Here is a 9,106-nt window from a genome sequence, read left to right on the forward strand (position 1 = left end):
CGGTCGTCTATAAATTCTCGAGCGTCTCCTCGCGAGAGCCTTGATTCTCATGCTCGCTGTTGGGGTCGGAGGTCAGGGCGAGCGTCTAGCGGGCCGCAGGAGGAAGATGGCGGTGGAGTCGCGCGTTACTCAGGAGGAGATTAAGAAGGAGCCCGAGAAGCCCATCGATAGGGAGAAGGTGCGGGTCTAGAGAGGTAGAGGGGGCCCCGGGGCGGAGGGGCGGCCGGGAGGGGGCGGCCGTGCGCGGGTGGAGGGGAAGGAAGGGGCCGCGCTCGCCGCCTCCTGACTCTCGCCTCTCTCGCCCCCAGACCTGCCCGCTGTTGCTGCGTGTCTTCACCACCAACAACGGCCGCCACCACCGCATGGACGAGTTCTCCCGCGGAAACGTGCCGTCTAGTGAGCTGCAGATCTACACCTGGTGAGTCAGGGCCTGGCGTCGGGGCGGGGGTCGCTGGGGGCCCGCCTGGCGCGTTTTCAGTTCCTCCAGCGCTCGGGGCCTCTGGGCGCAACTCGCGGGAAGTCGGGGTCTCAGCTGTTGGAGAAATGGGTATTTGCTTATCTTGTGGCGCTTTTACGTCTGAGGTTGAAACTTTTGGGTTGTAGGGAATTGAGCCAAGGTTGCTGTCACTGTCTTGGCTGCTTGGTACGAAAGTGACACGTAGGTCGTTCAGTGCGGTAGCCGCCCCTAAACTTGGTCGAGTTTGTGGTGCTAGAATAACATGGGGCGGGGGAGTGGCGCTGTTCGGTGGTATTTGTCGTCCTCGTAGAGCGTCTGCACATAATACTAAGCCTTAGGTGTCCTAGCATGGAAAAAAACAGAACCGGGTGGTTTTTGTTGTGCTTAATGGAGAAACTTTTGATGTGTGTTTCCTGAAGACCTGCCCCTGAGCGTTTTCCACTCAAGCGTACCTTTCCTACCCCGCGTCTGACTAGGAGCATCACATACAGCAAGCTGCATGCAGCTCCTTGGTTGGACGTTACCGTGGCTTTTTAGTAGCTGTAAAAGGTGTATAATTTTTAAAAATACATCTAGTGTGGTAAAATATATATTTGCCATTTTAATTGTTTAAGGGTACAATTTGCTGGCATTAAATATATTCACATTGTGCAACCATTACCACTATTTACAAAACTTTTAAATTCCCCCCAGCAGAAATTCTGTACCCAGTAAGCAGGAACAATGGGAATTCCTCCCTTACCCCAGTTCCTGGTAGACACTCCTCTATGTCTATATGAATTTATCTATTCTAAGTATTTAATATAAGTGCTCTCATATCGGATTTGTCCTGTTGTGTCTGGCTTATTTCACTTATGTTTGCGAGGTTCATGGTTTAGTATATAATGAAAAGTCATTCTTTCTTAGGGTTGAATAATAGTTCATTGGAAGGATGTGCTACATTTTGTCCGCTTGTCTGTTGATGAACACTTAAGGGGTTGTTTCCACCTTTCAGTGAAATTTATGTAGTATGATTCTAGTTAAGTATTGTTCCAGGATAAAAGTTCAGGAAGGTTGATTTAACTTATAGGGAAGAACTGTTATCAATAAATTGATGAACACCTCTGTTCAGATGTTAAAAGTCTATATTTCCTCCAACAAATTAAGAGTTCCTATTTGCCAGGTGCTTTGCTTAGACCCAGAGGGTATAAAGAGGGTACTGCCCCTCTCTAGAGTAAACACAATCTCAGAGAGAAAGCAGATGAAATAAATGCTAATTAAGACTTTAGGGTGGAGATGGCAGGGTGAGACTGTTCCACAGACTCTCTACTCTCAATCAAGAAAGAAATTACAAAAATTTCCTGTCCTAAACTGTCCTGTCCATAAACTGCAACCAAACTAGGAAAGACAACCTTATGTTATTCCTCAAAATGGTGGCTAAAGAAAGACAGGATGGTTGGTGAGGGGTAGCACAGAGCCCTGCTGCCACTCCCAGAAGCAGTAATGAGGGAAGATTGGGAATTCTTAATTTGTAGAAGTAGACTGAGGGGCCAAAGTAGGAGGCCTTAAGACAAATCAAGGAAAAAGGAGTGAGGTCCAGAGGAGCCCAGCAGAAGCTAGTTGAGTTTGCTAATGTCCAAGGCACTGTGTGGAGCTGTGGGAATACCCACACAGGAGTGATACATCCTGTGCTTGGGTGACCACTAAACAGGTTATGGGAAGAGAATTATGTAGATCACTGTAACGGTTCAATCAGAAACACAGACCAATAGGAGATATAAAGAGATTTATAGCAAAGAATTGGTTCACACAATTGTGGGGACTGCTTAGGTACTTAAGTCCCTAGTCTGTGGTGCATAACCTGTGGTGCAGGTTATGATGAAGGGCAGGCTGGAACTCTGCAGCATAAGCTGCTGAATTTCTTCAGGGAATTCAGTAGCTCTGCTCTGAAGGCCTTTTCAGCTGATTGCATGAGGCCCACTCATTGATTGAAAGGGTTTACTCAGATTACCTAGGATAATCTGCCTTAAAGTCAACTGATTATAGACTTTAATCCCATCTAAAGAACACCTTACACAACACCTACCTTAGTGTTTGAATAACTAGGGGCTGTAGCTTCTCGAAATTGACACATAAAACTGACCCTCACAGTCACCTAGCAAAGGCTTCAACCCCGAGAAAGCTCTTGCATTTGTCGCCTGTGTACTGACCTTTTAGACTGCTAATCAGAAAGCAACACTTGGCACTGCAACTGTTGGTTTGGGGAGAGTCCTCAGCAGGTGGGAAGCTTGTGGAGGACTCCCACTGTTTAGGACTGACAAAAGGTGTGAAACGAATTCCCCACGTTCATTATGAGCAAGATGACAATATGTGGGAAATGTTGGAAAGGAAGAAAGAGTCCTTTCTGGTACATAAGTATACACTGTACATACCAGGGAATAATTGACACAATAAACATCATTAGAATGTCAGGTTAAAAAAAAAAAGTTGAGATGAGTTGGAAGCAACATACAGAGATTTGAATAATGAGAGGTTGAAATAAAGCTGTGATGGTGGAGATGGAGAAAAAAATAGATTTGATCTGTCTTTTGGCTGTGCCACGTGGCATGTGGGATCTTAGGTTCCCGACCAGGGATTGACCCTGCACCTACAGCAGTGGAAGCGTGGAGTCTTAACCTCTGGACCACCAGGGAAGTCCAGTTTGATCTGTCTTTAGGAGGTAGAAACAACAAGATAGAGATGGGAAGAACTGAACAATGCTTAGGTTTGTGACCTGGGCATCTAAGTGGGTGACGGTAGTTTTGAGGGTAATATGAGAGGAAGGGTATGTTTTGCGGGGGACACTGTTGAGTTCTGTTACGGGCATATTGAGGATTCAGCAGCAGTAGAGAACGGAAGTCGATGTGGTCATCGTGGATGTTTTTGTTCTCACTGCAGTTGAAGCCATGGTTCTACTTGAGGATAATGTGGTAGAGATGGTATAAATAGGGTGCAGAGTTAAAGCTAGATGATGCCTTGGGTGTTTGATTCCCTGCTCGATGCTGTCCACTGGAATTGTCATCTTTACAGGTGCCTTGTGTCCAGGGTCATTGTATAGCACTCTGCAGGCTGTGTTGCTTCAAGTTCCAAGTCCTCTGTTTCATGTTCCCAGTTGTCAGGGAAGAAAACAATTCAGAAACTTAGACTGTTGCTTATAATACAAGATGCTTATATTTTAAAAGGTTTTTCCAGATTGTGCCATATTAGCTCAAGGGACTATATTAAATTCTGAGTTCAAATAGAAGTTGGCAGGACAAGAATATATATTGTGAAAGGAGCCTATATGCTTAGTCTTGAAAATTCCGTAGGTTTCATTGGCTTTAGGAGTCCATCTATTGTAAAACTCATCAGAACACTCAGTCTTAGAAAGGAGATGCTAAAATGTAGAAAAGTATGTCTTTGAAATAATGAAAAACAATTATTTTAAGAATTTGGATTAATTTGGACTAGTTATCCTTAAGTGGGTAAATCATTAGGCCAGTGAGATGTTACACAGCAACAAAAGGTAGCATATGTAATTCTGAACTCCCTTTTAGCATATTACCAGTCTGACCTTAATTCATGAAAATTTCAAACACTGAGGCTGGTAAGGGGAATATTTGGGGGCAAATAGTATTAGTAGGTGCTTCAAAATTAACTCAGTTGTAAGACCCTGACAGTTTCTAAGGTAAAGTTGCAATTGAGACACAGGTAATTAACTCACTGTGTGTCAGTATCCTTGGTTACATCATTGCTGATTAATCAAATGTAATGTCTTTTTTTCTAAAAAAAAAAATTCAGGATGGATGCAACCTTGAAAGAACTGACTAGTTTAGTAAAAGAAGTCTACCCAGAAGCCAGAAAGAAGGGCACACACTTCAATTTTGCAATTGTTTTTACAGATCTTAAAAGGCCTGGCTATCGGTAGGTAACTTTTCATTCTTAACCCCTATAATCTCTTTGATTTCAGTATGTTCTGACTGATAGGGATAATCCCTTCAATGAATCCCTTCAGTGGGGGGGGGACTACAGATTTATACATCTTAACATCTGGTTTAGATTAATGCAGTACTTACATTTTAACTGCGCTGTAAGATAAGGGAGCAAGTCCAGCCCCACGGTCACTTTGTAGCACACACTGGCATTGACCAGCCACCCTTTAACAGTTGGTCTCCTTCCCTGCAGAGTAAAGGAGATTGGCAGCACCATGTCTGGGAGAAAGGGGACTGACGACTCCATGACGCTGCAGTCGCAGAAGTTCCAAATCGGAGACTATCTGGACATAGCAATCACTCCTCCAAATCGGGCACCACCTCCTTCAGGGCGCATGAGGCCATACTGAATTTTATTTACTGTTTCTTGAATTTATTTTCCATTCAGTTATGTAAAATAAACTTTCGCTTTTTCGTCCTCCCCTTATTGCCATTAAGCCTTTAAACTCTAAACAAATTGTAATGCATCTATTTAGGAGTTAGATTTGGCTTTGCTGTGGTATGAATATTAATAGAAAGTCCATGTTTCACGTTCTTCTGTAAAATATGAAAAGTGCTCTTAGCATCATATGTAAAGCTGTATTATGTTGCAGTCACTTGGAGTGTGAAGTTAATGGGGCATGGGTTCAGGGTTTAATTTAGTATTGGGGGTTTATACTAAGTAGTGGAGTTGGTATGTTTAAGCCCAAATGGGGCAGAACAGGAAAGCCATGAGATTGTATTAAATAGAGCAGGAGTTTGTCGCCCAGAAGGTTGTATGGAGTTGGGAAGACCTTTGGGAAGGTGAGAGGGGCAGCTGAGGCGTTTTGGAACAGTCTGAGCTGAGGCAAGTTGAAGAAGCTGTCTGTGTTTGAAGGGAGCGGCCTGCCTGAATCAAGGTGTGATGACAAGTTAGAGAAAAGGAGAATGGGTGCCACAGTGATGCCTTTTTATATTTTAAAAATGGTGAGAATGGGGCATTCTGAGGGCAGGAAGTAGTATAGAGGAACAAGGATTAGAACTTAGGATAAGGATGGAAAGGTTTACCTTGAAGATCTGAAAATGCAGGGAGGAATGAAAGAAGAATCTTAAGATCAAGGGAGAAGGTCAGGGATGAGGTCAAGTTAAGTAGGGGATGTTCACACACCCTGTTCAGTGCTGGGGCTGACTCGCTTCTGATTTGAGAGGCAGTATGCACAGTGGTTATAAGCAGTTGGGCTGAACATTTAAATCCTGGTTACACTAACAGCAACCTTGGACAAGTTACTTGAACCTGTTTTTTTTTTTGTTTAAAATTTGTAAAATGGAGGTTAACAGCCCACAGGATTGTGAAGACTAATTAAATGTTTGCAGAGGGCTTAGAATAGTGTTTGACGTGTAAGAAACAAAGTTAACTATAGAGTTCAGTCAGAACGGGTGCCGTCTCTTCCACAGCACTGTTACCGTCTCATTTTGAAGTTTATAAACAGTGTGCAGTATGTGATAAGGCCAGTTACCTTTAGTCTACTGCAGTGGAAAATTTTGAAAATGTGTATTCCAAAATTTGAAAAAATGTACTAGCAAAGTAAAGTTGCACTAATTTGATCTTGTACCTACAAAAGCAGCCTTTTGAATCTAATGACTGTAGGATTGGGGTCCCCGGTGCAGTCAACAGGTGACAGATGCAAGCCTGCAACCCAGATCTAGGGCCTCTTCTCCACTGAAGTTTGCACAGACCCTTCGATTCTTTATTCATTCACACTAGATAGGCTTGAGCTCCTTAAGTCACACAATTAACTTAAACCTAATTTTTTGGAGAAGAGGAGCCATGATTACCTTCCTGTTTGTGGAGAAGATACATACTGTGCAGATCAAGAAGGCAGGAACGCATTAAAGGACTTTGAAAGCCAACTTTTCATAATGGTGTGAACTCCTACAATGGGGGCTTCGCCTGTAATTCCAGGCGAGTTGAAAATAAAGCGGTTTATTTGCTTGGTTCCAACGTGGATTTTTTTTTTTTTTTTTTAGGTAAAATTGGTACCTAACAATATATTAGTCTCAGGTATACAGAATAATTCATTATTTGTATGCACTACAAACTGATCACCACCACAAGTCTATAGTTACCATCTGTCACCATACAGTTGACCCCCTTAACCCTTTTGCCCACCCCTGCCCTCCTCACCATTGATAACCAACAATCTGTTCTATCTATGAGTTTGGTTTTGTCTTGTTGGTTGGTTGGTTTTGTGTTTTGGATTCTACATCTAAGTGAGATCATGTGGTAGTTGATATCTTTCTCTAATTCTACTCAGCGTAATGCCCTCTAGGTCCAAGTTGTTGCTAATGGCAAGATTTCCTTCTTTTTTTATGGCTGAGTAATATTTCATTGCATGTATGTATGTGTCTGTATGTATCTCACAACTTTATCCATTCATCCACCCACAGACCCTTAAGGTTGTTTCCAAACCACGGCTATTATAAATAATTCCTTAGTAAACATGGGGGTGCAGAGAGCTTTTCTCCACACCCTTGTCAACACTTATCTCGTCTTTTTGACAGGTGTCAGGTGTTATTTTTGTGGCTTTGATTTGCATTTCCCTGATGATTAGTGATGTTGAGCACCTTTCCATGTGTCTGTTGGCCATCTCTATGTCCCAACATGGAATTCTTCCATCAAAAGTACAGTTAAAGAATACCTAGTGAATTTATCATTGAATATAATGCTAAGAATGAAAAGACTTGTACTTGGTCCTTATTCACCTCTGGCTGTGACAGTACGGCTTTGAGTGAGCAGCTGAGCTGTTTCACGGTCACCGTGACGGCACGTGCTCAGCCTTCAGTGTCCTGACTGCCTCACAGGCTCTTGAAGTGTTTTCCCTTCGGAGGTTGGTATCTTCAGTTTTCTCACAGCATACAGGAGCTTGGCATTTTCAGCTACTTACCGAATCCTCGGTAGGGAGTCGAAGTTAAGTTTATACTTAAATTTTCATTACCATCGTGGGCGCTGGCTCAGGGGATGTTTCAGACATCAACTCTGTGTGTGTGCATGTAGGGGCAGCTGTGAAGGGGAAAGAAAGCTGTTAAACTGTTAGGCAAACTCTTGTTACTCTTACGTAGAGCAGAACTCAGCCTACCTGTTTCTATTCTATCACAAACTCCAAACTTAGCTGTTGTGAAATGGAGCAGCTTATAATTTGAGTGCTGAGCTGTGCTGAGGAGCTCGGGTGGTGCCTGACCTCATGTAACCTTCAGCACTGAGGTGCAGGCAGTGGCTACCATTTTCACTTCAGCCGAAGTGGAGGCCTGCTTTAAGTAACAGCTCACAAGTCGGCTGGGAACCTCTAGGTAGACAACAATAGATGACTTGAAACATACGTTTCCAAAAATAGTGTTGTGTTTTCCTCAGCTCACTGCCAGCTGGCTTCCACCGGCTGCACTGGTACTGCTCTTGCGGTGAAGCTGTCTGCATTACAGACTTCTGCCAGGGGACCGTCATCCAGAGTATGTGGGCATGCTTCAGTTCTGGTGCAAACCAAAACACCTGTCTTTTAAGGAAATGATATGGTCATGGTTTCCATGTTGAATGTCAAGAGCAGCCAGGTGAGGTCTGAGTGTTCTGGTGTGTATTGTATTGCTTAGATATAGGTTGTTCTTACAAATTGCTACAGTTTCTTGGAACCTGTAATGGAACAAGCTTGAAGGAAGCATATTTATTCTGTTAGGATTAATCATGAACTAGGCAACTCTTCTATGAAGACAGTCATTGATCTCTCCCCACCCTGTAATCCCTAGGAGGAATAAGCTGAAACCTAAAAAGCAGTTTTAATAATAAATACTAAAATAATTTTAATAAGCAAAACCCATCAGCCTGGGAGTGTCGTGAGTTTACTCTATAAAGGTGATCTAATCACACGCCTACCTCAGAACACCGTTGAGAAGAGCCAGATGAAAGGGGGCTTAGAGGAGGGCCTGGTAGAGAGGGCATGTTCAATAAACAGCTGTTTTAAAAACAAAGAAGAAAAAAGGCATATGTAGCCCCCTCACTTCATGCCTTCAGCTGTCAGAATTTCCTGCTCCTGCCCACGCTGGCGGGCCAGCCCAGCTGCAGCCAACAACTCCTCAGAAAGCGTCCAGGAGAGGATGAAACTATGAATGAGGTGAACCACCCGAGGCCTTTCCAAAATCTGCATGCATTACTGGAAACCGTCAGAATCTGTAGTAGTACTAGCTCCTTCCACACTTCAGGGAATAAAATACGGGATGAATGCCGTGGGCCTGGGGGTGCAGACAGACCCGACACACAGACCCTTCCTCAGAAAGCCGCAGTCTGGTAACAAAAGGTGTAAGTGCCGATGATCAAAGGCGGATTAGAAGGTGTCGTGAGAAAGACAAGTTGCTGCTGAGGATGGCATGTGACCTTGTTCAGCGCCCACAGGGGTTGGATTTCGGCTCCCAGTAGATAAAGGGTGGCGTGAGCTGAAACGCCAGGAACACCGGAGCACTCACCAGGAGTTTGGCCAGAGATCAGGATGAAGAGGACCGTAGGATGCTTCTGCCGTCAGGTGACAAGCGGGGGCGTGGTGGAGGATGGGGGGAGGGAACACAGCCCAGAGGCGGTCAGCAAGGTCTGGGCTGGGAAAATGGGACGTGGAAAGAGAAGTCCATCATTAAAGCCTCAATTTCCTCATCTGAAAAGTCG

The 9,106-nt window shown here is 44.0% G+C and overlaps 1 protein-coding gene across 1 annotated transcript; it reads left to right on the forward strand.

Moving 5' to 3' along the window:
• The first annotated feature begins 32 nt into the window (after positions 1–32).
• Positions 33–4,867, forward strand: SAP18 (Sin3A associated protein 18). The gene is made up of 4 exons (XM_059995614.1): positions 33–178; positions 309–418; positions 4,256–4,378; positions 4,640–4,867. Exons 1-4 carry the CDS (start codon positions 50–52, stop codon positions 4,794–4,796), a joined length of 519 nt encoding a protein of 172 aa, XP_059851597.1. The 5' UTR covers positions 33–49; the 3' UTR covers positions 4,797–4,867.
• Positions 4,868–9,106: the final 4,239 nt, after the last annotated feature.

This window comes from Delphinus delphis, chromosome 18, assembly GCF_949987515.2.
Source record: "Delphinus delphis chromosome 18, mDelDel1.2, whole genome shotgun sequence".
In the NCBI taxonomy this organism is placed as follows: domain Eukaryota; kingdom Metazoa; phylum Chordata; class Mammalia; order Artiodactyla; family Delphinidae; genus Delphinus; species Delphinus delphis.

What these genes read in the sequence shown, in the direction of transcription:
- SAP18 (XM_059995614.1), top strand. Translation starts at nt 50, where the DNA reads ATGCTCGCTGTTGGGGTCGGAGGTCAGGGCGAGCGTCTAGCGGGCCGC. An exon ending in AGCCCATCGATAGGGAGAAG is followed by an intron (nt 179 to 308) that starts GTGCGGGTCTAG and finishes TCTCGCCCCCAG; the next exon opens with ACCTGCCCGCTGTTGCTGCG. An exon ending in CTTAAAAGGCCTGGCTATCG is followed by an intron (nt 4,379 to 4,639) that starts GTAGGTAACTTT and finishes CCTTCCCTGCAG; the next exon opens with AGTAAAGGAGATTGGCAGCA.